At 45.5% G+C, this 18,107-nt stretch overlaps 1 protein-coding gene across 1 annotated transcript in view; it reads left to right on the top strand.

Annotated features, from left to right (window-relative positions):
- IPO11 (importin 11) overlaps positions 1-18,107 on the top strand; it is a 1,257,051-nt gene that overhangs the window by 433,872 nt on the left and 805,072 nt on the right. The window contains exon 21 of the mRNA XM_029576426.1: positions 9,906-10,021. Coding sequence (XP_029432286.1) covers positions 9,906-10,021 — 116 coding nt within the window. The remainder of the gene's footprint in view (positions 1-9,905; positions 10,022-18,107) is intronic.

Genomic DNA, 18,107 nt, shown 5'->3' with positions numbered 1-18,107 from the left:
AAAACACACCTTTTTTTCTAAGGCTTTCTCTTCTAATAATCAGTAATTCTGACTTAGGAATTCCTCTGTTTCATTTTGAGGTCCCTGTGGAAGATAATGTTGGGCCTTCTTTGGTTTGTGTACAGATACAACTATATGTATAAACTATGCTTTTCCTGGCGTGTAGCCAGATGGACTCAGAACGAATGGGATAGTATCCGCGTGCTAGCAGTTGGAGACGGATCTGACGTCAGCACGGGGGTATATATATCCCCACAGGAAGCGTAGCAACTCATTTCCGTCTCCAAAGCAGTTTGGAGTGCCTGCACGCTAGTTGAGCGTGCTTTCCAAGACTACTTTAATTTTTTTTTCTCTTTTCTTATAATTCTAGATTCTACTTTCTACTTTCTGTAAAACATTCGAGCCCCGCGCTCCTGCGGTGATACCCAAAGGTCACTCCCCCAGTTGAGCTGCCCGGGGTGATTTCCGTGGTCCCCCCGGAGGTTAAGTCCTCGGTCCGGCCGAATCATGGCAGGGACACAGCCCCCGGGCGAGGTTCGGGTGAGGCTTACGAGGCGCCTCGGTCCCGGCGTGGACGAGGCAGCGGGTGCATATCCTCAAACGCGGTGATGAAGCTGGTTGCCCGCTCTCCCCGCAGCCGGAGACCGCCTGGGTTCCAGCCGAGAAGCGCCGAGGTTCAGGTGAGGCGTACATCTCGTTTTTCGGGTCTCCGAAGGAACAGAGGATCGGCGGCATGGCACGCCAAGGAGGGCGCCATTTTGTGGGCCTCGTTCAGGTAGGGCGCCGGTAATAGGCACAGGTTTATTCCTCCTTGTGCGTATATTGCCTTATTGTTGTGAGCATTTCCACTGAGCTTGTATTGCTAACCGCCGGGTACTGAACGGTATTGCTACACCGCCTGTTGCTGAGAGCATATTGAATACTATTGAGCGTATATTGCTAACCGCATATTGCTGAAAGCCTATTGAATGCTTTTGAGAGTATATTGATAACCGCATATTGCTGAAAGCCTATTGAATGCTATTGAGCATATATTGCTAACCGCATATTGCTGAACGCCTATTGAATGCTATTGAGCGAGTATTGCTACCGCATATTACTGAAAGCCTATTGAATGCTATTGAGCGAATATTGCTGACCGCATATTGCTGAGATACACACCCTATTGAGAGCCATAGGGCGTGTATCGCTAACGGCATATTGCTGAAAGCCTATTGAGAGCCATAGGGCGTGTATCGCTAACGGCATATTGCTGAGTGCATATTGCATACATTTGGGCTGTTTTCTTGGCCACCTATTGCTGAGAACATATTGCGCATATTGCTGCTGCATGTTGTTGTTATTGTGCGCCTGTTGTATTTAGCGCCCATTGCTGCCGCATATTATTATTATTGTGCGCCTGTTGTATTAAGCGCCCATTGCTGCCGCATATTATTATTATTGCGCGCCTGTTGTAATAAGCATTCAGCGCATATTTTTCAATGGATCAGAACGCAGCAGCGTCTTCAGCTACGGCGCCGCCTGCTTCAGGTATTAAAGCCCTTGGTCTCTGCTCTGCATGCCAGCTTAGGGCCACGCGCAGTGAAGAGCCAGACTCCCTATGTGCCCAATGTGAGGAGGCCGTGGGACCCTTAGGCCAGGACCGGTCTCAGCCACGATTTGTTGACAGTTCCCCAGGGGCTACCCCGGATTTAGGGGGCAGTCTCGACCAATCTGGAATCCCGGGGGATCTTGTACCCCAGCGATTAGAGGCTGCTTCAATTTCCTGGGTGGATCTCTTTAAGGGGATTCATGCCTTCGTACAGATGCAAACGGCTTCCCGTCCAGGCCCTGTGATTCCTGCTGTTCCTGTGGTTCCTGCAGTGGCTGCGACTGTGGCGGCTCCTGCGGATCCCGTTCCTGTACCCTCACGCCCTTATCGCGAGCGGGACCTCCCGCCGCTGGACAGTCCGGATCAGTCAGACCAGGAGGTCTCACCGGACGAGTCCGAACTCCTGGACGAGGGGGACCTTCCCCTAGGGATTGAGCCATATAGAACCATGAGGCGGTTATTCCCTAAAGAGGATCTCTCCGACCTGGTGTCTCAGTGTCTGGCAGAATTGGATATTACAGGTCCCAGCGCTTCGGTGCCCTCTGCGCAGAACCCCCTGTTGGAAGGTCTTCGTCCTACAGCCCGCCATTTTCCATTCTTACAAGCGGTACAACAACTGATAGATTTAGAATGGGCGGCACCAGCGGCTTCCTTCAAAGGGGGGCCAGGCTCTGACGAGCATGTACCCATTGGCACCGGCTATCCAGGACCTGCTGGCGTGCCCTCAGGTGGACGCCTTGATTAAGCGCTGTGATCAAGCGCACTACCATTCCAGTTGAAGGGGGGACGGCCCTCAGGGAGCCTCATGACCGGCGACTGGACGCCATTCTGAAACAGACCTTTGAGGTGGCAGCTCTATCTTTGCGGATCGCAACTTGCTGCACAGTGGTGACGCGTGCCTGTTTGTCACAGGTTAGAAACAACGCTCCAGCGGCAGACATGGAGTCAGCTCTTTCGTTCCTCACGGATGCTGCATCTGACCTGGTCAGGACAACAGCCAAGGGGATTTCATCCTCCATAGCTGCCAGGAGGCAGCTCTGGATCCGGAAATGGTCAGCTGATGCGCCTTCCAAGACACGCCTCACCAGATTGCCCTTTAAGGGCTCTTTCCTATTTGGCAGCGACCTTGATAAACTGGCCAGTACATGGGGTGCCTTTCCAGTGCCCAGACTACCGGAAGATCGGTTCAGAAGGGGCCAACGCGCCTTTCCAAGGCCCTCCAGGGGCAGGAGTTCCCAGCGCTTTGTTCCTTACAGGGGTCGCTATCAGGCACCGCGCCCTCAGGCCAGGAATCAGTCCTTTCGGACCAAGCAGCGCAAGAGGGGAGCGGGCCCGGGCTCGGGTCCCGGCCGCGCCTCCCAATGAGAATCCGCCGATTCATCTGGGGGACGGAGCCATAGGGGGCAGGTTAACCCTCTTCTACCCCAGATGGGTCGAGATTACGTCGGACCAGTGGGTCCTCGCCATTATCCGGGAGGGATATTATCTGGACTTTCATCATCTCCCTCTGGACAAGTTGGTGGAATCTTCCTGTCCCACACACAAGAAGGCAGCATTGGAAGCTACCCTGGCGAGGCTCCTGTCCTTGAAAGCCATCATCCCAGTACCTGCCTGAGAAGTGAATTCTGGACACTATTCCATTTATTTCATGGTACCCAAGAAAGGGGGGGCATCTTTCGGCCTGTGCTGGACCTCAAGTCAGTCAATCGATACTTGCGGGTACCGAGGTTTCGCATGGAGACTCTGCGCTCCATCAAGGCTGCAGTACAGCCAGGGGAATTCCTCCCGGCATTAGACCTGTCAGAGGCATACCTGCATATCCTGATCCATCCGGATCATCAGCGCTACCTACGCTTCAAGGTTCTGGGACGCCACTTCCAATTCCGGGCTCTGCCCTTCGGGTTGGCCACGTCACCACGGACATTCACCAAGGTGGTCGTAGTGGTAGCAGTGGCACTCAGGAGGGGAAGGAATTCTGGTCCATCCCTACCTAGACGACTGGCTGATCCGGGCGAAATCTCGAGAGGAGAGCCTTCGGACGACCGACAGAGTAATCGCCCTTCTGGAAAGCTTGGGCTGAGTGATCAACCTCACCAAGAGCTGCCTACAGCCTCTGGAATACCTGGGAGTACAGTTCGACACCCGGGTGGACACAGTCAGTCTCACTACCAAGAGAAAGTTGAAACTTCAGCAGCGTATCCAGTATTTGATGGGAGCCAGTCGGCCCGTAGCCTGGGATTATCTGCAGGTTCTTGGTCTCATGGCATCCACACTGGAAGTGGTGCCTTGGGCGAGGGCCCATATGAGACCTCTACAACACTCCCTGCTCTCTCGCTGGAGCCTCCGTCTACGGAACTATTCCACGCACCTTCCTCTGCCAGTCAGGGTGCGGACCCAGTTGCGGGGTGGTTGCGGTCCAACCACATGAGCAGGGGGTCGAAGATGTCCTCACCCTCGTGGACCTTGCTCACCACAGATGCCAGCCTGAGCGGCTGGGGAGCACACTGCGAAGAACTCACCGCACAAGGGCGGTGGAACAGAGAGGAGTCAGCGTGGAACATCAACCGTCTAGAGGCCCGGGCAGTCCGATTGGCATGCCTTCGATTTGCTCACAGACTGAAGAACAGAGCAGTCAGAGTGATGTCCGACAACGCCACCATGGTGGCATACATCAACCGTCAGGGCGGAACCAGAAGCAGACAAGTATCTCTGGAGATCGCCCCACTGATGGCTTGGGCAGAGGCGAATCTGCAGGAGATCTCCGCCGTCCACATTGCCGGGAAGGACAACATCACAGCAGACTTTCTCAGCAGAGAAAGCCTAAATCCGGGAGAGTGGCAGCGGTCACCCACAGCCTTCCAGATGATTGTGGATCACTGGGGGATTCCGGACATGGATTTACTGGCAGACAAGTCCAATGCTCAAGTACCCAGATACTTCAGCCGCAAGCGCGACCCGTTCTCACACGGAATCGATGCCCTGGTTCAGCTGTGGCCTCCAGGGACTCTGCTATACGCCTTTCCTCTGTGGCCTCTGCTGGGCGCCATCATCCACAAGATTCAGAAACACCGGGGCCTAGTTCTTCTAGTGGCACCAGACTGGCCAAGAAGACCCTGGTACGCAGACATGAGAAGACTACTGGCAGGGAAGCCTCTCCCCCTGCCTCCTCTCCGGGACCTTCTACGTCAAGGTCCCATCCTCCACGAGGATCCAGCTCAATTCTCTCTTACGGTCTGGCCCTTGAGAGGGCTAGACTGAAGAAAAGAGGTTACTCGGAGCCCGTGATTGATACACTCCTCCGAGCTCGCAAGTTTTCCACATCCCTCACCTACATTCGCATCTGGAGAGTATTCGAAGCATGGTGCGACACTCATGGCACCAATCCCCATGCGACCACAATCCCTATTGTGTTGGATTTCCTGCAGGATGGACTTCAGAAGGGTCTCTCCCTCAGCTCCATCAAGGTTCAGGTGGCTGTGCTGTCTTGCTATGGTCCCAGGAGGGATGGCAAGACCATCGCCATGCACCCAGATGTTTCTCGCTTCCTGCAAGGAGTCAAACACTTCGTCCGCCACTGAAGTGGCCTGTGCCTTTGTGGAACCTCAATCTTGTTTTGGATTTCCTCGCGGGGTCCACCTTCAGACCCCTTCGGGTCCTATCTCTCCGTTCTCTAACCTTGAAGATGGTGTTCTTGCTGGCTGTATGTTCAGCCCGCCGCATCTCAGAGCTACAAGCACTGTCCTGCCGTGATCCATTTCTCAGAATCACTCCGGAGGCTATCCATCTTCGGACGGTCCCCTCCTTTCTACCGAAAATGGTTTCACAGTTTCATGTTAACCAAACCATATCCCTGCCGACCACGGCGGGTCTGAAGAAATCTGAAGAAGGGCGTTTATTACGCCATCTCGACATTGGCAGATTGCTGCCCAGATATTTGGAAGTGACACAACACCTACGAAAGACGGACCATCTATTCGTCCTGCACAGCGGGAAGAAGCAAGGTGAAGCGGCCTCGCGGCCCACCATCGCCCGCTGGATTAAAGAAGTTATCAGAGCAGCTTACGTAGAAGCCGGGAAGTCTCCGCCTCTACAAGTCAAGGCTCATTCTACCAGAGCACAAGCGACATCCTGGGCTGAATCCAGGATGCTGTCGCCTGCAGAAATCTGTAAAGCGGTGACGTTGTCCTCCCTCCATACCTTCTCCAGATTCTACCGTCTGGATGTGCAGGCCAGGGAGGACTCAGCATTTGCGAGGGCGGTACTACATGGTCCTCAGGCAGCCTCCCGCCCAGGCTGGGAGTAAAGCTTTTCTACATCCCATTCGTTCTGAGTCCATCTGGCTACACGCCAGGAAATGTTGAGATTACTACCTGATAATCTCCTTTTCCTTAGTGTAGACAGATGGACTCGGCATCCCGCCCAGCTGCCTGTGTACATGGGTTTCACCGATTCAAAGTAAGCCATGTCTTCTGTTCCATAAGAGCGTACACTCTACCTGGTGTCAACGCCTTCTGGTTGTGAATGCTGGCGGTCTCCAGCTACTATCAATCAGTCAGGGGAATCCTGTTTTCACTTTCACTGAGCGTCAGTACACACATCCATAACAGCTTTTGCAAGGAAGATTACTGAGTTGCTACGCTTCCTGTGGGGATATATATACCCCCATGCTGACGTCAGATCCGTCTCCAACTGCTAGCACGCGGATACTATCCCATTCGTTCTGAGTCCATCTGTCTACACTAAGGAAAAGGAGATTATCAGGTAGTAATCTCAACATTTATTACTTTTGTATGTACGTAATATGTTGTTTTTATTGTCTCTTGGCTCTGTGTTAACTTTTTTTGTATTATGCTGTAACACATTGTTGCATTTTAATTATGTATGTTTAACTGTTACCCACTAAGTTTGGTAGACTGGCGGGCCACCAATTCTGTCAGATAAGTCTGGAAGAATTGACTGGTTAGTGTAGGCTAAGTTTTGCCTACTAGACTAGTTCAGGATTCGTCAGCCATAGCTGGGAATGCTTTCAGTTTATAACCCAAACCCTAGGTGTCTAGTTCTCAGGCTGTGAGCCAGACAAAAGCACCCCAAAAGGCACAAAATACTGCTACTGTTGAGAGATTTTTACTCTGTCTGGCAGCACTTTCTACAGTCGATTTGTTACAGCAAATATGCGAGGAAATGGACAGCCTGTGATGAGAGGTGCTTAAGTGAATGACTGTGTTCTCTCTCTTGTGCTCAAAATGGTTCCCTTTAGTAAGTGCAACTGAAGAAATATAGAAACGGTTATTGTGCTACTTCAAAACTTAATTACTTTTGATATAGCTAACGGGACTGATTACTTGTGAAATGTACTGTAACTATAACCAGGCCACGTGGAAACATTTTGTGTCAGTTTTCTCTTTGACACTAATATTGTGCTATAGCCGCCAAAGTGCTGTAGAATAATTATTTCCTAAAAAAATTGTTTAATTTAAAAAAATAAGATACCTTCTTGAGAAATGCCCCTTATCACTATTTTTCTATCAGTAGCAATGATTTCTTGTTTTTTCTAAATGCATTACATTGAGCATCACAGTATATGGGAGAGTATTGATGTGTGTGTGCATGCACTGTAGACACACACACATGCGTATATTTATAAATACATAGATGTTATACATTTGCCAAGGGAGAACATTTTTATCTTATTTTAGGATGTTTTCTCTAGTTCTGATTGAACACATGCAGCTTATAACACTGGTTTATAGGACAATTTTCAAAGTCATTTATGTGCATAAATTGATAAATTATTCCCCTCTCTCCATCGAAGAATAGTTGTGTGCATGTTTCATTCTGTTTTTAACTCTACATACTTTATTTTCCATGAAAAAACTACCTGCACAAACAGCAGTTGCAAATATCTGAAAGTACTTGTATACTTTCACTTTGAAACTTGGTGCAAAGTCTCCAGCTATAAACTGCCTACAGACTTTGTCCCAGTCTGGACAGTTTGAAAATTATCCCTTGTTAATTTAAAAAATGTAGCATAAAGAACCTTTACTGAATTGTAATATCAACTAACAATGTGTAGTGCAGTCTTTCACCATTCAGTGTGTTCTTTTTATTTATCATGCTTTTTTATTTATTTGATTGTATTTTTAGCTACCTTTCAGCTTTTGTTAAATGCTGCAGCGTGGATGGTGTCAGGGTGTCCACTCTGAAAACATATTTTTCCAGTTTTAATGAAGACACATGTAGTAGAGTACACTCCATCACGTTCGCTAAGGTCCGCAGGTCAACATTACTAGCAACTCCTGGTGCCAGAGCTATATAGAGACCAACAGTCAGGCTTTTTCTTGAGTTGCCTTTAAAGTTACATTCACTGTTGGATTTTAAATCATTTTAGAAAGTCTTAGACTTGCCTATTTAATGAAGCTTTTAGAGTGTTTTAGTTGTGTTCTATATGAAAAGAATGGTTATGGGAATATGGGGGTATTTTGAAGTTTATATGTATTTGTTTTATGTTATGTTTTATTGAGAATGTTGTTTATTTTGTATTATGTTGTATTCCGCCCAGAACAGAAATTGGTAAATGGGCAGAATAGAAATTGCTACAAATAAATAAATAAAATACCTTTCCTGTGGAATTCCAAAGACGCTGTACAAATGATAAAATTTATTGAGATGAATACATCTGCTAAAACAGTCATAGAGAAAATAAATATTAAATAATGGATATAATAGTTCAAATATGGTCTAAAATAAAGCATAAATAAAGTACAGTAGTAGTAATATCGTGATGTAAAAGGGCATACATAAATCCATCAGGATGGTAAGAATCAAAAGCTATTTTAAAAAGCAATGTATGCTGAAATTTTAAAGGGTGTCCCAAGATGGACAAAGGTATGATAATCTAGATGATCCCCTCCTATCCTGTCAGGTTCCCCACCTGGCACAGGTTTTATTTCCCACTGTGTGAGTGAGGCTTGTGGTGATCAGAGAGCATGTATGAGGGTTGGGTGGGTTTACCTTTCTAATCTCTGCCCTCTCCATGAGGGCATTCCAGGTGTTTATGGTCTCCGAGAGCTCAGTCACTCTCTAGAGCAGTGGTTCCCAAACCTGTCCTGGAGGGCCACCAGCCAGTCGGGTTTTTGGGATATCCTCAATGAATATGCATGAGAGAAAATTTACATGTTGGAGGCAGTGCATGCAAATTTTCTCTCATGCATATTCATTGAGGATATCCCAAAAACCCGACTGGCTGGTGGCCCTCCAGGACAGGTTTGGGGACCACTGCTCTAGAGTTCTGAGTCCTTGTTCATGTTCCTGTAAACATGAAATGGGAGTGACATTGCTGGGGATGGGCCATTAAATGAGAGAGGGGTGGGTTCTTTGCTTGTCACAACTTAAGGTTTGGTGGAATCCATGGCATTCAGTGCTTCAGGTAGGGTATAATGGTATAATGCTGCTGTGGAGTGTTGCTGATTTCTGAAATGTAACACTGCTTAGCAGGGGCTTGAGTATTTTATTTATTTATTATTATTTATTATTTATTTTTATATACCGGAGTTCCTGTATAAGATACAAATCACTTCGGTTTACATTTAACAGAAAAAAACACTTACTTGTATAGTACTTGTATAGCATAGTGTTACTGCAGAATGTGGGTATGATTAGAGGTGATCTGCAGGGTACAGTTGCCCTATTATGATTAGATTATAACTGACTGGATGGATGGCTGTGTTCGGCAACAGATAGTAGTTTTGGGTTACTAGCCCCAAGGAGACAATGTTCAGCTGGTAGCCATCAATATTTATTTATGTATTTAGCCATTTTATATACTGTCGTTCCAAATGAAGATCACAACGGTTTACAACATGGCATACATATTATATATATTGGAAGTAATAATAGGGATTATTGCTGATCTAGTGGGTTTGGCTAGGATGTATATAGTTTGTACTCAATTTTGACTTGTAAAACACTATACTGTGTTAATAAAGCTGTGCCCTTTTTGCCACTAGTTGTGTGCTTTTGTTGAGGTGGGTGAGCCAAGAAAAGAGGGTGTGAGTACTTATGAATTTTCTTCTAAGCAAACTTCTATAGTAAGAGTTCCATAAAGTTGACACAACGTATATAAAGGCACAACATTGTGTCATGTCTAAAGTTTTATTGTATAATGCTCTCACTTTTGTCTAGAATGATTTTTAATATTTAAAACTGTAGCTGCTTTAAAATTAGTTTTCATCATCATCACCCAAATTTTAGGTGATGATGTTTTAGCTTGAATGCTTTGTCATTAAAGTTTAGTTTTAATTTTAATTGTTTACAGGGATTAGGTGAAGACAGCAAGAACCTATATCCTTTCCTCCTTCCAGTAATTCAACTGAGTACAGATGTTTCACAGCCTCCACATGTATACCTTCTTGAAGATGGCTTAGAATTATGGTAAGATGAACTTGTGTAATATCTCACTATCAAAACTTGACATAGTTATCCTTTTCTTAATTGAATGAGACTGAAAGATAAATGAGTAGTTCCATTCCATCAGAGGTTATTAGAAAAGAGTAATAAACCCAACATGGAGACTTGTGGTAGAATAGTATGAAGGCCACCTACTAATGATTTTACAGTGGAATCATGAGTATTATGAAGCTAAAGGTAGAGTAAAAAAAAAACAAAAAACCACAGCATACACATGGATGCACTGATTTTATTAAATACATGCGTCAGTGTGCACCTTATAAAATAAGTTTCCCACGCAAACATGTACGGGCAGGTGGCCTCCTCCACGCATTGGGGGGGGGGGATTTTAAAAAGCAACGCACAGAGTTGCGAGTAGGACTTGCCCAGTTCCCTATACCCCTACCTAATCTTCCTACCTTTTTCCTCCCCAACCCCTAACCCTTTCCTAGCTATAATAATTTTTTTTTGTTTTTTTACTTTGCTGCTCCTTTGGAGCAGCAGTAGACTCCGCTTCCCCAGGACTGCAGCTAATGGCGCTGTCCCTGCCCACCCCGACCCGCCCTTTTGCAAGGCTCGGCACTTCTGCGTGTAACGGGTGTTACGCGCGTCTGTGGACCCATTCTAAAGTGCGCGCTGTGCGTGCAAGACTTGGCCACACGTGTAACCTCCGGTTTTTATGCGCTCGGCCCTTTTATAATCGGGCCTTAAGATTTTTTTCCTGACTATTAAACAGTGACTGAGTGAGGTGAGGTAGAACTATCTGGATCATTAGAATTTACAGCTCTATCATGCAAATGAGTGTGGAAAACCAGTGACATTAGTTTATTAATATTAAGAACACAGACTATTTGTCAGGTAAGGGCCCCTCACAGACATAAAACACAGTACTCTTTTACATTCATAAAGGCTTTCCTATACATGACATCGAGACCCATCACAATATGGACCCATGTTGATCTACACGGTCAACATCTTGCAAGCATACCAAGGACACGAAGGTTGGGCCTGGCTCAATTATGATGAAAAATTATGGGATAAAATGGAAGAGAACAGATTCATGGCATGGGGAACCCAAGATGTCAGCCTATGGATACAGCAGATGATGCGAAAAACAACTGAGCAAGGAATACGCTCAAGAAACACGAGAAGGTCATCACCCAGTAGGTTTTCAGCAAGGCAAGTCCAGTCACAGGATAACACATGTTGGCAATATAACAGAACAACATGCACTTTCCAAGACTGCATATTTAAGCACGTGTGTTCAGCATGTGCAGCTCCACATCCACTGACGCCCTAAAAAACCGGCAACAGGGAGTAAGGCTAAAGCAAACTGAGACACAGAGCAATTCAAAAAAGCGTACTCACCAATCAGCCTAGAAAAAATGATGCCATGGTTGGAATTATACCCAAACCGACAGAAAGCATGGAAGTTAACGCAAGGTTTTCGCAAAGGATTCATTATCCTAGTTCAAGGCTGGATAAGGAGTGCAAAGAATAGCAGTGCACAATCAGCAACACGGCATGCGGACATCGTGCAAGAGAAGTTGGAGACCGAATTGGCACTCGGCTGAATGGCTGGTCCGTTCCAAAAACAGTCGTTTAAGAACATGTCTTTCACCATTGGCAGTCATTCCTAAAAAAGAAAAAGGAAAATACCATCTCATTCAGAATTTGTCATACCCCCCGAGAGAGTCAGTGAACGATAAATTGCCACAAGAAGAATGCACGGTGCAATACGCAACCTTCTATTCGACGATAGCGCATCTCAGAACATGTGGAGTGGGGACACTGATGGCAAAGGCTGATATAGAATCGGCTTTCAGGCTCCTCCCGGTACATCCAGAGAGTTTTCCGTTGCTGGGGTTCACATTCAAAAACACATTTTTCTTTGATAAATGCATGCCAATGGGATGTTCAGTCTCATGTGCTTGCTTCGAGTTGTTCAGCTCATTCCTGCATTGGGTTACATCAAAGAAGACAGCTTCGGATAACATTATCCACTACTTGGATGACTTCTTATTCATGAGTTCAAGAGACTCAAGCACATGCTACAACTTGCTATCAGAATTCCAGAAGATCATGAGGGAATTCAGAGTACATTGGCACACGAAAAAACCGAAGGTCCGACAACAATATCATTCCTGGGCATTGATTTGGATTCCAACAGAATGTTAGCCAAACTTCCAGAAGAAAAAGTTGAAAAATTCCGCAAGATAATACGACAAGCAACATCAGCAAAGAAAATAACCCTGCAGGTTGCATAGTCCATTCTGGTAACATTGAACTTTGCATGTAGGGTCATTCCCATGGGAAGGACATTCATGTGAAGACTTGCAGCAGCAACAGCCGGAATACAACGACCTCACTATTTCCTACGAGTCTCAAAGGATATACACGTGGATTTCATGATATGGAAAGAGTTCCTTGACGACTTCAATGGTGTATCTGTTATACAAGGGGCACTGCTTTCCAACCAGGATCTGAACATTCACACAGATGCATCAGGAGGTTGGGGTTTTGGGGCCATTTGCCAAGGCGCATGGTATGCAGAACCATGGCCAGCGGAATGGATTTCGAATGGGCTCACAAAGAACAACATATTTTTTGAGCTCTTACCTATATTGGTTACGCTAGTATTATGGAGTGACAGGCTCAGGAATATGCAGGTAAATTTCTAGTGCGACAACAAAGCGGTGGTACAGGTATTGAACTCTCAATCGGCCAAGTGCCCGAAAGTTGTCAATCTCCTCAGGGAGATAGTGTTAGCGGCATTGCGAAACAACACAATACTGTGAGCTAGGCATGTGCCAGGGATATGCAATGGGCGGTGGGTGCTTTATCTCATGCTAAATGGCATTTGTTTCATAAGCAGGTACCAGCAGCTGAAGAAGCAGGGACAGCAATGCCGGCACACTTATGGAAAATTGGTCTGCAACCACCTTGGAGTTAGTACACAGATCTGTCGCACCATCCACATGGAAGTCATACTGCCGAGGCTACGATTACATGACTAACTTCCTAAGAGAGAACTGATGGAGACAAGGCTCAGTTAGCGACGAAATGATCATCAAATACGTCACCACGTCAAAGGAAAATGGTGTAGCAAGGAAAGCTGTAATTAAACACTTGGCTGGACTGTCGTTCTTCTTTAAGGCGAGGGGGTGGGGTGACCCCACTAAGTCCTTCATTCTGAAGAAAATGATGACAGGATGGGCAAGAAAAGTCAGTCCTACCAGTGACATCAGACATTCCATTACACATGACATGTTGAGGTCACTCTGGACAATGTTATCATCAATCTGTTCATCGGAGTTCGAAACGGAGCTATTTCGTCTGGCCTTCTCTCTCGCATTCTTTGGAGCATTGCAGGTGAGTGAATCGACAGCCGCCAACAAGGAGGACTCTGGAGATAGTGGATTACTTCGGAAGAATGTGATATGGATGCCAGAGACATTAACTATCACTATACACAAGTCAAAAAGAGATCAAGATGGAAGAGGAGCCATGCTGTTGCTGAAACGGGTGGCAGGGTGTGACACTTAAGAAAATGCCATACTGGGTCAGACCAAGTGTCCATCAAGCCCAGCATCCTGTTTCCAACAGAAGCCAAACCAGGCCATAAGAACCTGGCAAGTACCCAAAAACTAAGTCTTGCCCAATAAATAATGCAAGGAAGTATTTTCACCTGCAGCCAGATGGGGGAGTACACCTTATGATGCAGGCTGATGGTACACCATTAACCAGATACCAATTTGCAACAGTGCTGAAAGCATCAATGAAAAAAATGAATTCGGACACACAAAAATTCGTCACACCTTCTTTCAGAATTGGGGCAGCGACAAGTGCAGCGCAAGCCGGGCTTCAAATGTCCACAATAAAGAGAATTGGATGGTGGCATTGCAATGCGGTCAATACTTATGTCCGTTTAGACAAAGAGACCACAGATAACCAAAAGTCTTGATTATATCTTAAGATCAGCAAAGGGAGCAGCGCTCAGCTTGGATCATTGGTCACTCATATATGCGTTGGGCTGCTAAGAGAGCAATCAACGACTCTATGGACAATACCTAGGACTGGCTTCACAAGGGTGGGCCATATCTTGGATGGGAAAGCCTGGCATGCGATGGGGAACAGTTATTGCCCCTACTACGGTGCCTGAGGGAGCTGCTGCAGAGTTGGTAAAAATACATCTGGGGGGCAATGACCTGTGTTCATTGACATGCAAGCAACTGATAAGAAAGGCAAAAAGCGACCTCGTTAGGATAGCCGACTTATATCCGAACGCGGCAATATTCTGGTCAGAAATCATCCCACGTATCAAGTGGAAGGATTCTAAATTATGGAGTTGTCCGAAAGAAAGTGAACCGTCAGATCGGGTTATGGACACGAGAGAGGTGGCCAACAGATAAGAACCAGTGGATTGATGATCCATGTCCAGGCCTTTTCAGCCAGGACGGAGTGCACCTGTCGGATGTGGGTTACAACATAGTTAATAATGTGATACAGGATTCCATGGAGGCATGGCATGACAGACACAGACGGCAAGGGCCGCAGCTTATTATTTAGTTGGGGGGACATGAGGCAAGGTCCCTACCTTGTGCCTTGGCGGTGACCTGGGCTGGTGAGGCATATTTCAAGTGGTGCCGGTGGCATCACAGTATAGCTAGGTAGCCGATCAGCACTGGGGGAGGCGCAAAAAGGTGGCGGCGCGGAAGGCACCGATGGTCGGGCCCTCTTGCTCGAGGACAAGGTGAGGGGCCATGGAGTAATGCTGCTTTGCCTTGGTCCCTACGGCGGGCAGCAGTGGACACATCTTACCGGCTCAGGTACCCAGGGAAGTTTTGACATATGTTAAATAAAAGCTGCTTCCTTATTCTACCAACGTCCATCTTATACAAGTGTGGTCCATCTTATACAAGCGAATGAATAACTGCGATCTAAGGTACATCTACGATACAAGGAGGTAGAGTCGGCGGACAAGTGGGTCAGAGTGGCGGCTGCTAGCGTTAATCTGGCAGCTATTTAATAAGACCTCAGAAGATTATAAATCTAAAAAAAAAGATAAAAATTACAATTTTATATGAATTTAGAATAGATAATATTCACAAGAAGGCCATTGTCTTCCTATAAACATAGTGGTGTAAATGAAAACTGGGCAAGTCTGTGTAGATGCTGTGGGTACTTGCAGAAATGACACCTTATAGACTAACCAATGTATTGAGGCATGAGCTTTCGAGGTCAGAGTCCACTTCGTCAGATATAAAATTAGCAGATGTAAGCAAGAGTATATTGGGATTTATACAGCAATTATTTGTTTGCCAGTCTTCAAAAATTCACCTAGGTAAGTCAAGGCAAGTCGCTGTTCAAAACAGATCACTAACTGTGGCAGCATTGGTTAATTTCTGTTTTAATGCTGAATGGTATGCTAACAGTTTCACTTGAAGTCCTTGTTTTCATAAAGGAGCAATGACTTTTGATAACTTGCTATAAAAAATGTCAATATATATGCTGCCCTTCTCCAAGAATATCAAAGATTCAAAAAGGCTTGCAAGTATAAAATAAGTAAAATACAAGCATTAATACATAATAAAATACAATAAATCCCCAAATTACACAAACTATTAATTTGCCTAAAAAATTGGACCTCATGACCCCAGCTGCTAGATATCAAGATACTCTTGACTCTGCAGAGCACTTGGAGGATGACTCGATGACTAGGCTGAACTGGAATATGCAACATATTGTTACTGGAAGCAATAAATTAGAACATGATTTACAAACTTTCTCTTCCCATATGGCAAATCTTTAAAGAGCACATTTGTTCTGCAGGAAGTTTCAGGCTAGTGCAGATGTCAAACCAAGGGGATCATTTGCTAAAGGTTTACACCCATTTTGTGTTTATGGGAAAAAAAACTTACAGGCCAATACAGTAAACTGAGCGGGAGAGTTGCCCCCCCCCCCCCCCCCCCCCCCCCCCGGCAAGCACCGGCTCCCCCGTCGCGCGCCCAGGCCCCTCACCTGGGCGCCCGATTCAGTATTTAAATTAGGGCGCGTGCTAATAAGGAGGCGCGTCCCTAGCACCTCCTTGTTGGCGGAAGCGGTGGCTGTCAGCAGGTCTGACAGCTGACGCTTAATTTTACCGGCGTCTGTTGTCGAACCCGCTGACCGCCAAGGGTTCGGAAAACAGATGCCGGCAAAATTGAGCATCCGTTTTCCAACCCGCAGGCAGAATTTTCTTTTTTGTTTTAGAAGATTTTTTATTTTTTTTTATTTTTGGGGCCTCCGACTTAATATCGCTATGATATTAAGTCGGAGGGTGTACAGAAAAGCAGTTTTTTCTGCTTATCTGTACACTTGCCTGGTGCTGGCCAAAATTAAGCCCTGCCTTTGGCAGGAGTTAATTTCTGAAAGTAAAATGTGCGGCTTGTATAAGGGGTAATAATAGCACGTGAAAAACGCGCGGCCAAATGGGGGCTAACGGTGCGCCCGGCCGAGCGCACCATTCTCTATTGGCCTGATAGTAAACAAGACCCTAAATGATCTAATTATTGTAGAACTTAGTGGTTAACTATGCAGACACATGGTTTAAAAAAATAGTTTTCGCGGTATAAAATGATGTTTTCTGCTGAAAATCCTATTCCAACACATGGCATCTTGAGTCATGATGGATCTTTGATGAAAGTTCCAAACCATCAGAACCTTGACACAAAACATGGCAAAGATTACAAATGTTTAAATTGGTTTTGCAATTTTGTGACCATCTGGGTCTGTTTCTAGCTTTATTAGATATAATTTACTTCTCCCTTGTTTGTTTTCAATTAACTCAGTGCTATTTGTATAAGTATTCCAGCAGTCATTTTGCTTTTGATTTTTTGTTACAGTATATATTTTATTCAGTTGATCTATTTTGATGTGTTAATTTTTGTTTTCTTTTTTTTTTTGTGATGAAAGTTCATTTTATATTGGGATTTAGATTTGTTGGGGAAATTTTCTATTAGCTTTGCTGTTTGAAAAATGTCCATTCACCCAAATTATACAAATGTAAACAGGCAAAAAGTTAATAGTGCTCTTAGAATATACAATACAATAAACAAAGGTTCAGTTATTTTCTTGGAAGCAAATTGTCAAAACATTGACTCTAATAATTAACGTATTTAGTTTAAGAGCGCTTGTACTAAACTTTTATTCCATAAATAATTCATTTCTTTTTTTTTTTTTATTTTAATCAGTTTTATTAGTAAAGCAGAAGAAGCATGAAAAATAAACAGTATGAACTATTGATACAAACAAATATGTGCTTCTACATTGGGATATAAAGAGCATAAAACGTCAGTGCCCCACTGCTCCACTTAAAGTGTTTGGTACCAAAGGAAACCCACTCACCCCTCCCTCCCCCCCAACAACATGGGTAGAATCACAGTCCTGGAATTCAAAATGTGGTGGCAGTGGCTAAAGCGTGCATGAGAATAAAAATGGATATCTATTCATTTCCAAAAGGTACAGATTGCGCAAAAAAAACCAGTGTCCATAAGGCCGGCAGGGAGCACGGCCCGAGTTTGGAATCCTATCTCCGTCGGTCTGAGTATCAGCGCTGCGTTGCCATCCAAGACTGATAAGGCCCCCAAATTTTGATGAATGCAGGTAGTCTATCGTGATGGACCGCTGTAAGCCTAGCCAATTGATAAGTGTGGTGTAATTTGGCTTGGACCTCCGGTAGACTAGGCACTAAGCAGTTCTTCCAATGAGTCGCCAAGGCCAGTCGGGCTGTAATGAAAACTTGTTGTAAAAAGCGCTGGGCAGCCTTGTGGACAGTTTCCAAAGGCAAACTTAAAAGAACATGCCAGGGCTGGACTGGCAATGACACATTCAGAATAGAAGAAGCCCAGGAAAAAATCATCTGCCAATAGGTAGTAACCGCTGGACATTGCCACCAAATATGATAATATGTTCCTACTGCCCCGCATTTCCTCCAGCAACGGTCTGATATAGCCGGATTCATTTTATGAAGCCTATCAGGTGCATAATGCCAGCGATATAGCATTTTGTAGCAATTCTCCTGTAGCCGCGC

The sequence above is a fragment of the Rhinatrema bivittatum genome, chromosome 1 (genome assembly GCF_901001135.1).
Source record: "Rhinatrema bivittatum chromosome 1, aRhiBiv1.1, whole genome shotgun sequence".
Taxonomy (NCBI): Eukaryota; Metazoa; Chordata; class Amphibia; order Gymnophiona; family Rhinatrematidae; genus Rhinatrema; species Rhinatrema bivittatum.
Note: the sequence above shows the minus strand (reverse complement) of the source record. Positions and strands in the feature narration are given on the sequence as shown.